The sequence below is a fragment of the Mizuhopecten yessoensis genome, unplaced genomic scaffold, assembly GCF_002113885.1.
Source record: "Mizuhopecten yessoensis strain PY_sf001 unplaced genomic scaffold, ASM211388v2 scaffold11173, whole genome shotgun sequence".
In the NCBI taxonomy this organism is placed as follows: Eukaryota; Metazoa; Mollusca; class Bivalvia; order Pectinida; family Pectinidae; genus Mizuhopecten; species Mizuhopecten yessoensis.
Window position 1 is genome coordinate 1,871,797 of NW_018408916.1, and position 18,516 is coordinate 1,890,312.

Genomic DNA, 18,516 nt, shown 5'->3' on the forward strand with positions numbered 1-18,516 from the left:
GCGTTAGGTACTTTATTCCCTTTTTACCTGGTGCCATTTTTATCCCAAGAGATTCCCTTATAAGGGCAAAAAGGGTCGTCGTGAAGTTGACCTTTCCGTCCTGGGCAACTGGCATGTTCATTCGTATCAATTTCCGATACGCAAACTTGTTTGGACATTTTTTACCGAACCCGACCGGCGGTTCCATGTTCTTCAACATCTCATACATGTCCGTATAGTGTATTCTACCTCTGTTAAAACAAACGAAACATGGATAGATGCACTACCAATTATGCCACATATGAAAGGGAATAAGATTCTAATATGATTTTCATTATACCATATATGGGAATCTGACACATATGCCCAATGGAAATCATATCAGACTCGTATACATACATGTATTTTTCGTATTTTTGTCATTTGTGGCATAATCGCTTATGTAGAAGATGTTAATTTTTCCTTGTTACATGATGTGATCTCCGGTTCCAGTTCTTGGCGTTTTCACTTCAATCTCGTTTTGGTTGATAAACGTGGTAAAGACAAAAACATGGAATATGAGGTAAACCTCGTAATAAACTCTTTCAATAATACTCGAACCCCAAATGCATACAATTGTTTCACCTATGCAGTAACATTAAGGCATAATAAGCACTATGCATGGGTGCATAAATACTTTATGTTTATCTTTTGAAAATAATCTGCTGCTTTTTGAGGTAAAACCTCTTTTTATATATATATATAAACAAAAAACGTTGCAATGGTTTTGTATTTCATGGTTGAATTCGTTTGTTTTTATTTTTTATTTTGTTTGTTTGTGCAAAGGTATTAATATCCCAGGCAATGTTTGACAAATAAAAACTGATTTCGACTGAGAGAAAAGTACATGCAAACAATTCGGTTGTCCATTTTGTGAATCATCAAGAAACAGATAAACGACGTGCCACGTGACAGGCATACGTACGTAGCTGCCGGATCGTAGTCAGCCCACACCCGGGAGTACTCGTCTAAATGATGTGGCCCCAATATGGAGCTGTCCCTAGTTAGGTAGTCAAAATTGTCCATGATGACGGCCACAAACAAGTTTAACATCTACAAACAAAGATAGGATAGCGTGCAACGAACATTGAAAGCAACTAACTTTCAAGAAGGATGCAATCGATTGAACAGTATTTGAAATGAACATGGTCAGTAAACACTACAAAATATGAACAATGACAGTTTATCAAAACCATTTAGATCCATTTTGAATCGATCTGATTAATGGTGAGATGATGGAGGGGCAATTAAACTAATGCTGAACATTTGACTGTCACCTATAAACTTACTAGGTTAGCATTGTTATATGCAGAGGGAAAACAAGGATTCTTAAACGAGCTTATTACAATTGATCAGGCATAAATCACAAACGAATGAAAAGTCTAAATATACCCGTTAACGTTATGAAGCACGTTGTTAGAGAGTTACACCATTGACAAATTTCAAAAACTGAATCCTCCTATTGGTTTTATATTTAAAAGTCACAATTAAACTAGAAACTTTGTAGGTTTGAAATGGCTAAATGAATTATACTTTTAAAACCGTATTATACTGAATGGTTTAATTCAAAATACCATAAACATATACCAGTATTTTATATATTGTATTTTTGCAAGACACATTTTTTCTTCCTAACTCGCAAAACAAACAAATACTCCATTTCATATGCATATTTTTTGTGTGTGTTGTAAATATTTATTGAGACTCAAATGATGTTCATAAACCTGCCGGGAAAAGACTCCTCGCAAATATCTAATTAAAAGACAAATCGCGAAAAACAAAATATGGTTAAATTAAACGATTTAGTTAAATGATTTTACTCACTAGAAATGAACAAAAGAAAATGAATGACACGAAGTAGATGTATGCGAAGTCCAGGCCACACGTCTTCTTTTTACTGCCGGACTCGGGATCACATGTTTGACCACTCAAACACGACAGCATTATCTGCTGCCAACTTTCCCCAGTGGCACATCTGAAAATAAATTCCACAGGCGTTTGTATAATTCTTTGAAAATGCAGCAAGGTCGCACATATCGTACGCACGATGTCTTGCTACACTCAACTAACCCATAGCTTCGAGTTTCAATTTTGGCCGCAAGTATTGACAATATGGTATTTTACTTTAACAAATATATACATACACTCTTGAATGTTTCACATTATATTTTTCAAAACAATTCAATGTTGAATTGTACATTGAATAACTTCAAAAGCGTGTATTGCATGTTAAGAATTGATCGATGAAGATTTATTTCCAGAACTGTCAAAGGAACTGTAAAAATCACAACTTACCTGAACAATAGCATGAGGCCTTGAGCAAAATTACGGAAGTTGTTATGTCTTGTTATAGATGTTTTGGAGTCTAATTTGATGTTCCCAAAAACCTGAAATAGTGAAAGGATAATTTCATTGTGTCTTCTAAAATGAATGTTCTAATTTTAAGTAATTATCTTAAGGAAGGTGATTAGGTACATTGTAATAAGTGACCTAAACATGACCGATTATAAAGCTGAAAATATGTACATGTTTTACGATGAAACAGAACGACATTCTTTGTCCTGAAAATGATTAAGAGTGTTATGTTGACGTTACATTTATCAGCGTAACAGGATTAAGTAAACAACCGCACGTCTAGATTGGGGTTTTGTTTTAAAAAAAATAGTTCACATACTAAATGAACGGAAACACGATGGTGAAAACTTCACACAGTTGTACATGTACGTCTTTATAATACTGTAATTACTACATGTAAAATCCTGTCGGCAAAATTGCTATCACGGATGACTCCGAAAACTACAATTCATGAAACTGCATCGTGACGTCATCTTGTGGCGTTTCAAGTGGATGCCATCTTTTTTTTGGCGACACTTTCGGCCACTATTTCGTAGTTTAAAAATCATTGGTCATTACTTACCTGCATTCCAATAATGGCATAGATGAAGAACAGCATCAGGATCAGTAGACACACATAAGGCAACGCCTAGAATAAAAATAAATGTGTTACATTATTCATAATTCCTCTCTATTTTATAAAAAAAAAAACACACCCACATGAATTTAAACATGAAGTGTCAATCATTTTATCATGCATCATTGCAATACAGACAAAAGCAGGTTTACCTTATTTAAAAAACAGTATAATAAAATTGATCGACACACCAATACTGCTAACTATTCAAACAAAACAAGCACATCCGTTAATTTACTGGAATGTGAATAGGATTTACCTTGAAGGACTGAAGGAAAGTCCACAAGAGCAGACGTATTGTATATCCCTGTCTCAATAACTTGATCAATCGAGCCGCTCGGAACAGTCGAAACACTCCCACGTTGAATCCTACGTACGACTCCTAGAATAAAAACAAACAACCAGTCTTTATAAATTGTACTATATTTTTTCAGAACCCTTCCAATGATGCTGATATTTCTACGTCATCAGCCACGTGATGCATTCAAAACCGACTGACTTAATGTTGTAAAAACATCCTCCAAATACAACAACTATTTTAACGTAATTTTACTAATTTAAAAAAAAAACGAGTCTTTGGACACCATAGCGATTATGAACAAAATGCTAATTGTTGCCATGTCGGTTTTGAACAAAGCAGTGACTAATGCATTACCAAAGCCTCATACATATCTAAGAGCTTATTAACACAGAATATCTACATGAATGTACAGACAAATCTAAGAGCATTAATGCATAGCATGATAAATGGCGGTGATAGGAAGTCTGTAAATCATTCAACATCGTTACCTTGAATGGAATCAAAGATGACACCTCACATGTGAAAGCTGTTAATGCAATTCTTCTTTGTTCATATAACTCCGACAAAATTACATTCTAAAATCAATCATCTAATCATATGAACTTTTAACAAAGTTCTACTGTATACTTTCTCCAGATTAAAAAAAAACCTATATCAACGGACTATGCGCATGATCAGTAACTGAATAACTGAATTATTATAGTATTTCATGAATAATGTTTGCATCATCACATTAAAATCAATTCAACACATCATCTAATTCTTCATAAGAGGATCGAAAGATATATTTGTTTTTGTTCTCACGGCAAAACAAATCACCCCCATCATAAAATTGCACATTAAGACTGAACGTTAGGAGTATATAATCTCGCTTAGTTGGCGCGGCGGTGATGATGCAAATATATTTCAATCGATGTTAACACCCAGTATATCCACTTGTGTGCTGATCAGTAAATGACATTTATGAAATTAGATCGACTAAATACAGATCTATCAGAATGAACAGTTGTGAGAGACCAGTACCTAGGGTAGATGTTGCAGCAGCTGGATAGGCCAGTGATAAGCGGGAAGGAATAAAGTCAGAGTAGGGAGTGGAAAAGACCTTAACGATGATATTGTATGTGCAGGTTAATTGCTCGTGACATATATAGAATAATGAAAAATTGAAACAGGAAAGTGAGAAATATAATACTGGTGCAATATTTTTATGACGTTATTACAAATGTGTTAATTGGGCTATAACAAAAAGAATGGTATTTCTTAGCATTCGACCATTAACCAATTGTTCAAATGGAGGTACAAAATTGCAAGTCTTGAATGGCACTACATGGTAGAACGTTCACCTGAAGTTATGGTCTATAAGTAATGTCATTACTAAAATACTTTCGAGTTGGTCTTTTCATCGCAAATGACGCGGTTGCGATCGCGTACTTGCAAAGTTCGACGCGGGTATAAGTTTAGATTGTATCAAACACCATGTCTGGTAAGAACAGGGTAAGGAAACAGAAAGAGGAAGTAAGCAAAAGCGAGAAAGTATATGAAAAGGATATGTGGAATTAAGAGGAAACAGCAGGAAATATGTAACAATACATAGACATTGTATTTACAGTTTCAGGTTTACATGAGTAGCAATGCAGATTGAAACTGACTTTGGCACTATAAACGCATGTCAAGGTATGTTCACTGTGTCTAAGATGATGTATGGCGAAGATTGTTTATTCAATTAATGTATTCGAAATGGAATTATATCGTATATTGATAGATGCAAACTGATTACTCTTAAAGTTCATTATTCAATTAACGTGAATTACAGTTCAATGTCCTCAAATGTCATTTCAATACACTTTGATCTTGTAATAGTGAAATCGATTGATTGATCTTATGGTTTTAATGGTGTATTGACAATGACCTTTCCATTTTATACATCATCATCTGCACAGCAGAGCGAGGGATACATTTGCACAGAGCATATTCACATGAATAATGAAAATAGGTGTAAAAACTGGACAACTCTTTCCAGATTTGATCAGATAACTAATACTCTTTTTGCTCGCCAATAAGTAATATAACTTAACCCTTTTCAGTTCGTTTGAATGTAATTGATACCACAATACAATGTGTCGTATTTCATTTTTCCACAACACGATTAATTTGAATCACTCTTTAAAGAAATGGGTTATTTTCGAGTTTCCAGTGTTTATTCCTGTCCATAACAATGAGAACTAACGGATGTCTGTAAGGGTCGCCGCTAGTTTGCTTTCAACAATGAATACCAGACATAACATCAACACATAATAAACACATGTTAAGACAAATGAGACTTTGAATTTTTTTTCTAAAGGAAGACTGCAATACAAAACCATTACAAATTTTATCCAAATACTCAGTTCCATTTTACACTTTTGTAAGCTATTTTGTTCAAACCAATTCTTTATATTTTCTTCAATGCTAAGTTTTCTACGAATGGATGATAAAACTTGGTCAATGTTTTGTGATGAGTCAGTAACAAGAGCAAAGCCTTGATGATACGCCATTAATTTGTTAAGATTTCCTAATAATCAAAACGTTTATGCAGCAAGTATGAAAATGAGGTGATAATATTTGGTTGCATTACTAATTGTCAGTAAATAAATGAAAATTATTATGATCTATCAAAACAGTTTAATTGAAATATCGTTGTATAAACAGCAAGAATGCTAAGGACCCTACAACAGAACCCATTGGATGGATATATGTACACTATCAGTTGGCACTGGTAACCTGTTTGTGTAGTCTACCAAAACTTTCTTGCTGCATATACACATACATTGGTTTGAAATTACGATAAATTGCAATGATGCTGTGAAGAGCTATCGTTAGATCTATTAACCGATTACATTTGTTATTACGAAAAATAACAAAATAGTGTAAAATTCAAACATTAAAAATACATAACTATAAGTATGAAGGGAAAAATTCAAACAACAGTTCCAGGAAAAATGACCTAGTTTCTAACAAGGCAAACTGGTTTTCTAGGTGTGTGGAAAAGACAAGTAGCCTGCTTCAATATTGAATTTACCATGCCGAAGAAAATAGATAATCGGTTAAGTCACATAGAAAGCCTAGGAAACAGTGACATGCGGTTTTGGGAAAAGGTAGGTTTTAGGCAAATACCTCATCATGTTACAACAATTCTATAGAGGAATCAGTTGTGATCTTTTTATATCACCATACAACTATCATTCTCTTTTTCTCTTCAGCTAAGGTATGGTAACATTGTGATAAGATCTATTTGTGTGTGAAACTACAAAGTGAAGATTCATTCACAGTGCTACGCGTTTACGGAAATGTGTGGCGCGATAGTACAGTGCATGGACACCGTATGACGTTTGGCAACTCAACGGAAATTCGTCCTCACTGGTGCAGACTTCTGTAAGAGGTTTTTTTCCAGCTTAATTCATGTTAATACACATTTGGCATATTTGTTCTATTACTATAGATATATTAAGAACGCATACTCTTAGTTAAATCACATTCTGTATTTAAACACAGATTATCGCAGTAAAGCACGTAGCATCGGACTGCTCATATCGACATTGAAACATTTTGTTTGAAACCTTTATTCTAGCATGCTAGTAGCAACGGTAATAAGGCTATCAATCTCGCATTATTTCCTGATGATCTAAATAGAATTATAGATAGAATTTGTTTCTGTCTATATGCACTTCACAACATTATATAACATGATGGAATGAACATGTTAGCCCTTCCGCTCCTCCCAAAATCACAACCACGCTTTAAAAGATCTACAAGCTAAGTATGTGGATATTTCAACTGTCTATGGCATGCTGAGACTAAGTGTAAGAAGCAGGAATTATCAAAATGAAAAAGTGAGTGTTGATAACTGCCGAGGGACATTCATACAACTCAAATAATGTGTGGAACTATAGTTAAATGTGAAAATGGATGAAATTAGGACAGCGAAAGCAGGATGGGTGAAGCATTATGCTAAACAGTGCTAGTCTCCTAACTGTACATAGATCATCAACAAATTGAACCGGGAAATCCCCGTACATTTTTGTTCCTCTAGCAAACCATCCAAATGAAATTATGATCAATTTTCTTTTCATAAATAGAAATGTCAAAATACAAAAGTGGAGATCCACAAAAGTGTCATATTCCTGCTACAAAAGTTATTATGTGTGAGTTATCTGCTTAACATGCTTTTTACTTCTTTTTTTCCTCTTTTTTTCTCTGCTTTGCCAAAACTGACGCAAACAATTTACCTGACATCTCAAGAAAAGCCATAAAATCTGATCGTATAATACATGTTCATGCTTCACAGTGCTACTGTGGAATTTAGGATTCTTCATTCCTTTTAATTCAGACAGCTAGTAGATTTTGTTGACAAACAGATTCATTGAAATACGTTTTGAACATTTCTAAAGTCTATGTATAGATTAGATCAAATAAATAAAACAAAATAATAAACTAAGTTGTCAGTTCCTAATCAAAGTAGAACTTGTCAATACCCATGCAGATTGCACTAGAGAGCACAAACCAAAGTGACGGTGTATGAAGGAAAAATGTGACTTTATACATTCAGATTGAAAGGCAAAAAGTAATGCATGTTGAGTCAATTTTGGCATTTATTGAAATAAAAAATCCTGCAAAAAGCCCAATATGGTTTGGTTAGCCCTACAGTTTGTGTTTCAAGATTTGTTTGACTATTCAGAACACTGGATTAGCATTTTCATTTGTTTTCTCAAATATTGGATTGAATACCTTTGTAGCACTTTGTGCTAAAACAAATACAAGGTATGTAATGTTTATTATTATTATAATAGTTTTACAATAACGGGGCTTTTCCAACAGTTTATCCTGTTCGAAATGGTTCGCCTTGAATTCTAAAGGATATGAGAAAACTTTTCCTCGAAACTTAGACGGATTCCGTTAAAATATTGATAATAATTGTGTATAGTCTTGTTACATTCAGTTCTAAATAATACAGGTTTTAAACTCCCATCATTTTATGATTTTGTGTGGGCAACAACACACATATTCTAATTAAAATTTCAATTTGAAATATCTGCGTTTCGTTGCTGACAAAAAGTTATAAAAAAAAAAAAAAAAAAAAAAAAAAAAAATTGGCGTGAGAAATTAATAACCTGAATATTTACCCAAAGTTCACAAACTACTAATCGGGAGTTTTTTCCCCCACATAATCTTACTCTAACTACTATACAAATAAATGGGTTCTTCTTTGTCAGGTTTTTCTGATGAATCATCGCTTTTTTTTAGCCTTATTCAAAAGTATTATTATTGAAAATGACCAACCGGTTCTAAATGATAAACGAAACGATCTACGCAATTTCTATTTCTTTTGCTTCATTTCAGTCTGGTTATGTGAATTATGAACTATTCAATAATATTATTTCTACCATAATTTGTCCTGCTTGGCAATTGCCAGGGCACTCTTTAAACAGCATAGGTGTTGGTTAAACGTTAACTGATTTACACCTTCCGTCGCTTCAATTGGTTACATTTATGACCTAATGAGGTGGTGGTTTGACGATTGGCATACATTGTCGAACATTTACCCGCGATGTAGTGTAAAGCACGATGCATAAACCTAACAAGACGTTGGTTTTACCAATACTCATAATTATTTAAAATCAGAATGTATCAAATAAATCAGTCCATAATTTTGTGTATGTGAAATTTTGCGAATTTATTAAAATTAGAAAAACCTCAGATTCCTGCTCAACCGAACCGATTTGTAACAACGATGCCGATCCCTCGAGAGTAAAATCTGTGGTACGTAGACAGGCATTCCACATATCTTGATCGTTGTTTGTCGTCTTTATATATATTGCATGTGTTATTTTTCATAATTCAAAAGAAAAACTCGCCAAAGCTTGTTTTCCTTTCCAAATTGACAAATCATCTAAGTTAGAAAAACATAATGAAAATCAGTCGGTCTTTGTGGTTCCAATTTCTCTTGCTTACTACCTTCAAAACTTTCAAACATCACTTAAGAACCTTTCACATACAATACAAATTAAAAATCACACTTAAGCACTATACATATATAACATTTCGATAGTTTCATTTGGACGTGAAGGCTATAAGGTACAATTGATAACCGCAATAGATAACTTGAAAAGAAACAAAAAAATGGGACAGCAAAACCCGTTAAAGATGTCTTGATTACCAAACAGTTCTTCAGACAAAGAAATTCATAAAATGACTCGAGGTCAAATTTGAATACGAGAAAGTCGAATATTTATTTGGAATCCGTCTAAATTGCATGTACACTAACAATAAAAGCTTCACGCTTAATTGAATTCAATATGCTTGAATTCAGGCGCTTTAAACCATTTCCAGACAGGTTGTAATAAATTGCCAATTGGGCGAATTACAGGATCTGTACATAACAAAAATATTCATTCCATAGTCATCTACGGATCTAGAACAGTGAGTAGCTTCCATCCATCCCAATGTTGGATTAATGGCAAATGTTTATCTTTATATATATATATATTCTCACATATAATAGGCATTTTTGGATATTGATAATACAATAGAAAGATGCAGATAACAATCTTTTATCTTACAATCTTGCTGAGAAGAAAATGTGAATTAATACATATTGGTTCTAGAGTGCAATTTGAATGAAAAACTTTCATTCAGTGAAATATTTGACGTTGATTTAAATAAAATATTTAAAAAAAAAGTGATTGTATTTTAATAACTTTACAAAGATCAAATTTACAAGAAAAAAATACGTATAAGCGTAAGCACCACATAGTTAATATATAAATATATAATCTTCTAAAGTAGATAATTCTTTAAATTAAAAAAATGACAATATAATCTTTAAAAATTGTGAAAACTGGATGAAAGCTTCCACGTGGTTTGCGGTAGTTACACGGTGCCAGATCTACACAGAGTTAATATTTGTAGTACTTGGAAACAAACCTCATTTTCAGAGCCCGGAGTTGGTGCGCTAAACTGCGCCATTATCGTCTCCAAGTCAGAACAACAGAAAGCCATTAAAGTAGGCGTCTAATCTTTTATTTTACGGTAATCAAATAACACAAACCTGTTTATGTTATTACCGTAAATAACCTAACAACAAGTGCATTTTATAGTATACTACCTCTAAACGTTGACACACAAGTGCTTAATTGTAAAATGCTGCTAACTGTTGATCACATGTGCTTTTAATGGTAAAATACCGTTTATAAGGTACAGTACCGCTAACTGTCGATTCTAGGTGCGTTTATGGTCATTTTTCTAGTAAATATTTAACAATTTGTGCTTTTAGACTACAACAATTGCATATATTGGTCAGAGGTGATTTGGGGCTAAAGTATCACTAAATTTTGGATGACACGTGCTTTTATTTAAATTACCACATGATGTTACAAACAGGTGCTTTTTGTCTACAAGACCGATGATTATTACTGGGTCGTGTGCTTACAAACCTTTGGGTCTACCACCTCAAATACAGAACGGCAAAGCACTATTTAAAACCACTGCTAACCAACACACATTCTGTGTTCAGTACAAAGCTTAGACTATGCTCAAAGCTTATTTTGTGATTTTTACAAAAATCCGTGTGTTTCTTGAAATAAGCATAGCAACATTATTTTGTAATGATGTTACAAGTGGAAAATCATAAGATTATTTAATATTAACAGTTAACATTCTCTGAAGAATACAAATATTGAAACTTTATTTATTTCGATTTGAACATTTAATGTTATTCGTTGTCGATCCGTTACCTTTGATAGAAAGTGCGTTTTTTATAATAAATTATCACGATTACAAACAGGTTTCTACTAACGGGTATTTACATGTGCTTTACTAACCTCGGTGTTTATCGCCTCCAACTCAGAAAATAGCACCTGATTACCCTGGTTCACAAATAAACACTGGACATGTTTTCAATATTCTTCATTTTTTCTCATTTCTTTTTGCACTATATATGTTCATTTAAGTATATATCTATAAAGTTGCATGTTAAAGAAATATCTACTTTGTTTATACGACTACTTATCAGGTATATAAATCCTCAGAATGCATTTTCTTTTCACTTGAATTTCTTTTCTTTAATTGGTTTATCTAGCTTATCAGTTGTGGGTTTTGACATCTTATTTTATTACTGTGTCAACTGCTGTTAAAAAATCAATGTTTCACAGTCTGCACGGTAGAGACTATATTCCGTAAGTAGACATTAGTAGTTAGTAGAAAAATAGGGACAATAGCATGTAAAATGCACCAATAATAAAGAGATAATACCCAAAGCTTCAAGAATATCACCCAGCAAATCAGACAAAGATTAATGCATCTCTATGTGAACTCCTACGATTACTAGCATACATATTTAAGAAGTCTGTAGATGATAATGACAGAGTGTCTGTAATACAATGCCTCCACCGTGCTAGTGATACCCATATACAAATAGCATAAGCAGCACAAATATACAAGTCGTTTCTGTCATACAATTAATAGGTTTTTTATGCACACTAAAAATTCCTGATGAACATACAAAAACATCATGATATACTTTTGAAGAAACTTATCCTATGTTTTAAAAAGGACACAGTATGCATAACATGTACCAGATAATTCAACAATCAGATACGATTCCTGAAAGTAATACTACAATTAAGAAACATGGTTATTTCTAAATAACTCTGTAGATTACAAAAATACAATAACTGCGTATTTCATACGCAGGTAGGTTTGATATTAGCATAATTTATTGTCTAAATAATTATCAACAATGATTTAAGTGACCTTTTCTTCCGAAATAAATCTAGATTAAACTTGGTTCTACACATTTCCAAGTTGTTTTAGACATACAATCATTGAACGACAGGTGGTTTTAATTCGATAACACAAAATTTAGTTTTCATTTGAAAGGAAATCAATATCTTTCTTTCAGAACGGATCTTTCATTTAAGTAAATTATATGCTTGAAGTTTATGCTATATAGAAGAAATACATTTCCCAATAAAGTGGTTCTCGATCATTTCTACTACATTGACAAATACTGACGTTCAAGATACTTACCCCAAATTCACTGACAAGCACGTCAATGATACTTCCTATGACCGTCACAAAGTCGAATACATTCCAGGGATCGCGGAAGTAGTTCTGTATAATTTGAAATTAAAATAATAAAATAAATTAGTAAGTTTACAGGCGGAAAGGATAACAGGTTTCAACCATTACTGATAAATAAAACAAACCAAACATTGACATTCCACATTTTGTTCCGTTACCAGAGAAAGTGATACAAGAATATGCATGATATTGTGTCAATATGACTAAATTGAATATTATATACTTGATTTTGTACACGTTACATTGAAATTGCATGTTTAAATTAGTCAGAAATTTAATATTAATGATTTTTTTTTTATAATTACCGTAAATTGTGGTATAAAATACATATTTTGAAATTGAAATTGATATATTAGTATCGTATTTACAGCGAGAAGGATTACAAGTATGTTAAGTTCTGTAAAATGTAGCAATGAAGCATTACTCAAACAGCTTGTATTAGTAAAAACTAAAGCATGGCTATGCTATGTCTGTTAGAGCTTGACTAATACTTCTATAATGTTTCCAAAATGTACATTTATTGCAAATTAAAACAATTTAAATGTATGTTTCAATATAATTCTACATATAAAACAACTGTAAAATGAAATACAAATTGTCGGTCAAGTCAGCATCACAAAAGGTGAGAAGATATGGAGGAACACGTAGGGCAAGTCAAGATTTTAGTTAGCGTACAACTAATTGGTCAAAGCTAGATGTTTGTTCATGAAGGGTCCTGGTCATTTCACTAAACACAATTCATGAAACATATTTACCGTAAACTTGTTTCTTCTATCATTTGTGAGATGTTGAATACAGCGAAATAACGTTCATATTCTTGTGCAATGTGCCAGTCTACCGAGATTTGGTTTGCAATTATTGCTATTAAAAATATGTCCTCAATATGTAGACCAATATTTAAGCAATTTGAGAGTATATGTTAATAATATATCACTGAAACAGACTTTATTTGACTTCATATGAAACCATTACAGGGTGTACTAGCTACCGGATGAATACATAAGGTAATTTATGTATCAATATCCTGCAAGATTACAATATATATATATATGTGTGTATATATGCTATAAATACCATGGACTAATTACATATATATTTGTGTTCGACCATGCGCAAGTACTTAACACGACATGCAATATCATTTCTACCCATACTTATAAAGCTCTCCTCTTTCTCTTTCTCTCTTTTTCTCTCCCTGAAAATAATCATCTTTCCCAAATAGTTCCCTTTAAACGTTAAATTGGAAAACGGAACTGAAATTTAGATCAAATCGGTTTAAATCCACTTTAAATCATTTTTCACCCTTACAATATTAATCACCATACAACCTCCCTTTTGTGATGTTGACCTGGAAACAATATTTGAAGTTAACACAATTCATCAGTGACAACAACTAGAGGGAAAGCTGTGAAAATAGCCATAAATATCAAACACCTGATATCCCTCATACTCCCAGATATATCAGTGAAAGTAATACGAGATACGGGAAAGGCAGTAGATGAATTTTGAAACACTGAGTATTTGTAAGAAAAATTTAAATTGGCTTCATCTTCGAAGCATTCTCCATCAAAAACCATGTTACGCTTACATGCAAAGTTATAAGTATTGTATATTTCAACATTTTGAAAGCCATCTTTTTCATCATTTTTTTTAAATACCAAGAAACTGTCATAGAACGTTTTAAAAGCCTCTTTTTAATCTGTTGACAAAGAAACTGCCTTCCCTTAAACGTAGCAATTGTATAACATATACTGAAACGATTACGTGAACATAACGCAGTTTGTACCACGAGAAAATACCTGAAGGTCGTGAATACATTTACGGAAATGTAGCTATTTCCAATCAGAAGATCATTCATTTTTTACTTATTGTAGTGATACTTCCGAACCACCATCATAATGGAAAGCATCCCTGGTATTCGTAACGACCTCTGATGAAACACAAAGCAAAGGAAACACTACAGCAGCCAACCTGATGGGGCACATCACGTTATTATAAAACAAAGTGGCATGCTCAAATTGTTAATAATATACATATGTGTACACAGTCAAGAGAATAATATAAGGATGGCTGTATATGGAGTCCATATAAATTAAAATTTCTTGAAACGTACAAAATAAGATGGTTGACTAAAATAAGGGTAACTAAGGACATTTTGAGAGGGAAGGTAGCGCATGATATAATAAAATGTAACGTTTGGTAAATAATTGTCACTGAATATAATCAGCCACACGCAAGCGAAAACAAGGGGGGTAACTGGAGCGGATATGCCTTCATCTTTATAACATCTGGTGCAAATATATATATAACATATATATACTCTCTTTATAATAAAACAGTGATTTGGAAACAAAAGATAACTGTAATGCGAGTCAATATGAACATGTTGCCGATATCATTCAAAATGGGTGTGGCGATATGTACAGGATCACAGATTGACGCAAACAATAGGAAATAAACACACGATTGTGCAAATATGCTATCCCAAATTACGTGTCGTTCATGCATTTAACATCACTACAATACAATTCAGTAGTTATTTAATCAATTAACAAAAATGAAAAATATGTAGAAGTTTATTTCATTTCTTAAAATACTGTGAATTCTTTAGGTTTCGTGGGTCTCAAATATCTCGTTTATGATATTTTTTTAAAATACACGTACTAGTAAACCAAAAAGTTCTGTAATAAATATTTAGATTATTTCGTTCGGCATGTAGATCAGAGGAACCAATATATCAACTGAAATCGATTCCACCCGAAAAATAGAATACTCCACAGTAACTCGACAAGGAGTTTGGCTAATTATATCGGCATTTTCTTAACTTGCATGTATATCTTTCGAAAAGTTAGTCATTTTGGTTAACCTATTATTCTGCACAGCCAAAACAATATTTGCGTAGATATTTGTAAGTATAATGTATCGTAATACATACTCAACAAGAAGTTCTCGAAACTGAAGTTTGGTCTGTGTTTAACAGGACTAAACCATGAAACAGAGCGTATGTAAACGTAGGCCTTATGCTCGAGGTTTCTTTCTGTCCATCATCAGAAACATTACAGCTATCAGCTTATACAGGTATACAGGTAATGGCTACTACTGACTTATTAACATAAACCAAAGCATTGGAAGGCCCAAAACCCTTTACATTTACAATTCCAAGTAGAAAATTCCGAAATGCAATTTGTAATTGAACATGTAGCATTTAAACATAACGAAATTTCAAGATATATCACTTTATATTTGAAAGTGTCCATAGTGTGGCTTATTCTTTATCAAAACGACCAACGACATTTCATGGGTAGACCACGTCAAATACATGTATTTCAACAAATGAAAACGTTGCCGAATAAAAAAATCTTTATACTGTAATTAAATTCCTTTGTTTTTGAAGGATACAATTTTTACATTTTTACTTCCTATGAAAATACATAAAGAAATACTCAGAAATATACAGTATTTAAACTCAAATTACATTTTTAATCCGAAAAATCTGTCACAGAAAAAAGACGGTGCTAGTAAGTGAGCTTTGAGGAAAAAGAGTTATGGAGGGGAATGAAAAAGTATGATATTTCTTTAAAAATAATTATAAAACTGTTGATGGAGTATTGCCAAACAGACGAAACAGCAGTTTTCTGACATAATCTTTCCTCAAAAATTATAATAAATATAATAATATAATAAATAATAAATATAACATGTTTCCATTACTTCGTTACAAAGTTCAGGAAAACGTTTGTAGAATGTTACAGCTGCTAAGTAAAATCTCAGTTTTTTTCTTATTAGCACTTAACCCTCAATTGTCGTTCCTTTTTTTCAAATTACTAGAGTTGTTTCAGTAAACACCTGTAACGCAGATATCCCTGGAACGTTTTGCTCATTGCTAACTCTTTTCTTAACTTCGTACTCTTCAACTCGTTTGTTTAAAGACGTACATGACTATGTATCGAGAGAAAAAAGTAAACAAAGATTTCCATCAAAATAAGTACGCTATTTCATATTCATGCAAAGTGGAACGTCGTTAATCTGGATTCTTGAATGCTGGCAATTTTGTTTTCGTGAATATTTCATTTTTGCAAAAATCATATTTGAGAAGATTATAAGTATTACAGGGAATATACTAAAGGCCTTTTTTTCTGATAAAACTGAATTCAACATTTACATCATTTATGAAAATAGTAAAAAGAATTGAACTCTCTTATCATTTACATGTCAAATACAATTATCAATTTTTCTTTTGGTTTTCTTCAGAAGAAATGTAATATGCCATTCAGAAACCATGAATTAAAAAAACTATTAATTACCTTTCTTTCACAAATAATTTGTTTGGTGTTTCAGAAACACAACTTGTCCAGACTAACAAGATTCGCTAACAGTTTAGGCTGCTGATGGTTGTTTGTGCATTGGTCAGTAAGTATATTCCATGCAGCATATTTGCTAAAAAAAACACTATATCACACAAGTGTGAGAAGGGCAATTCTTTTTAATAGCTTCGGTTGTTTATATATTTCCCAGTAAGCTTTTAAAAGCTCAAATACTGAATGGAAATCAAATTAAAGAAACAAGAGCATATGCTGCAAGTGTCGGAATGTAACCTGCAGCTTTTTGTCTTCTTTTTGTGACGAAGTTGATAGAGATAAGCAGTGGGTGTGAAATACATTTTAATGAAACATCGCACTCCATGTATGGCAGTGGAGGGAATTCTTGTGCCGTAACATTTTCTTTTGAAGTGATACAAGATCAGTTTTATGTTTATTAAAACATTAACTAATACCGGTATATGTTATGAAGACAAAAATAAATAAAAAAATAAGATATTCTGGAAACATTACTTAACAGTTTCAATATGCAACTTGTAACAAGCTGTACAATCGAATACAGATGGATACTATATATTTTTCCAAAAATCTTGTTTTACTGCAATGATGTTTCTATAGATTTAAAACAACGTGATAAAGAACGATATTATTCTTAAAAAAATATCTTTGTGCGTACACCTATATCTTTGTTTATCTGTATATCATGAATTCGTTTGCACTAGTCGTTGTATTGCATTACTCACTGTTATACAGAAATTAAATACAATAAAATATGATATATCGTTTAAAATAATCGCTTCATTTATGGCACCGACTAAGTAAACCGGACATGATATGGAAATTATATACAGTTTAAGAAATAAATATCAGATATATTACGACATCATCTGTAAATTAGTACGAATTAAAAGTTATATCTGAAATGCATGAATTTTCTTTGATAACTTTTATGGATACACAATTATTTATAATACTGCGGAACACATGGACACAAGGACATGGCAACTGAAGCAGAAAGCAACATCCATTCACCGAGAAGCAAACACAACTATATTAATAGCATAATCTTAATAAGCATGTGATTATCCCTAGACCATTAAACGATATATACAATACAATAGTATTATACGTGATTTATAAAACGCCTTAGAGCTAACTTGTAAATAAGATAGAGCGCTAAATGTATATAATTGTTTTTCATTAGTGTCAATATTTCTTTGGCACTTATCTTTACACGACACATTAACTGTTGAATGTTTCTTTATTTTCCATTCATTCTTTCCTATATTTAACATTTGAAGAAAAAAATTATCACTCTAAAAATATATAACTGACATCAGCTTAACAACTTCATCATAAGCTCACTACCAACCATAGCACATGAGGATAAATGCAAAAGTTATGTTAAATAGATGCATGCACATACTATAATGGAGGATGAATATCCAGTTTCTATACAATTTCCTCATATTAATCAACTGAAAAACACGATATTGATTACCGAACAACCACTGAGTGACCAATCAAATTAGAGCTTAAATATATATGAACAGAAATGAATGTGGCTGTGAGTTGGTGACGTAATATATATATGACACTGACGGCTGACGTGTAAATTAAAGATGAAGGCATATCCGCTCGGCGGCACAGCACAAAATCGCACTGGGACAACACCCATAGGTGGATAATAGTCCCGGGTAGTCTGTTTTATAAGCGATGATTTCATTGTTGTTTAATTGATGTGATTGAGTGAAAACCTTTCTGTTCTTGTTACTTAGCACACAAATGTT

At 32.5% G+C, this 18,516-nt stretch overlaps 1 protein-coding gene across 7 annotated transcripts in view; it reads right to left on the minus strand.

Annotated features, from left to right (window-relative positions):
• Nucleotides 1-18,516, minus strand: part of LOC110467402 (voltage-dependent calcium channel type A subunit alpha-1-like) — a 274,929-nt gene that overhangs the window by 18,532 nt on the left and 237,881 nt on the right. For 4 of the 7 annotated variants that reach the window (XM_021524541.1, XM_021524542.1, XM_021524540.1 and 1 more), the window contains 8 exons: nucleotides 12,354-12,437; nucleotides 10,251-10,298; nucleotides 3,249-3,371; nucleotides 2,936-3,001; nucleotides 2,314-2,405; nucleotides 1,843-1,993; nucleotides 944-1,071; nucleotides 28-230 (listed from right to left, as the gene is read on the minus strand). In XM_021524541.1, the coding sequence (XP_021380216.1) occupies nucleotides 28-230; nucleotides 944-1,071; nucleotides 1,843-1,993; nucleotides 2,314-2,405; nucleotides 2,936-3,001; nucleotides 3,249-3,371; nucleotides 10,251-10,298; nucleotides 12,354-12,437 (895 nt within the window). The remainder of the gene's footprint in view (nucleotides 1-27; nucleotides 231-943; nucleotides 1,072-1,842; nucleotides 1,994-2,313; nucleotides 2,406-2,935; nucleotides 3,002-3,248; nucleotides 3,372-10,250; nucleotides 10,299-12,353; nucleotides 12,438-18,516) is intronic. The other 3 variants (XM_021524547.1, XM_021524546.1, XM_021524543.1) reach the window with 1 other exon arrangement.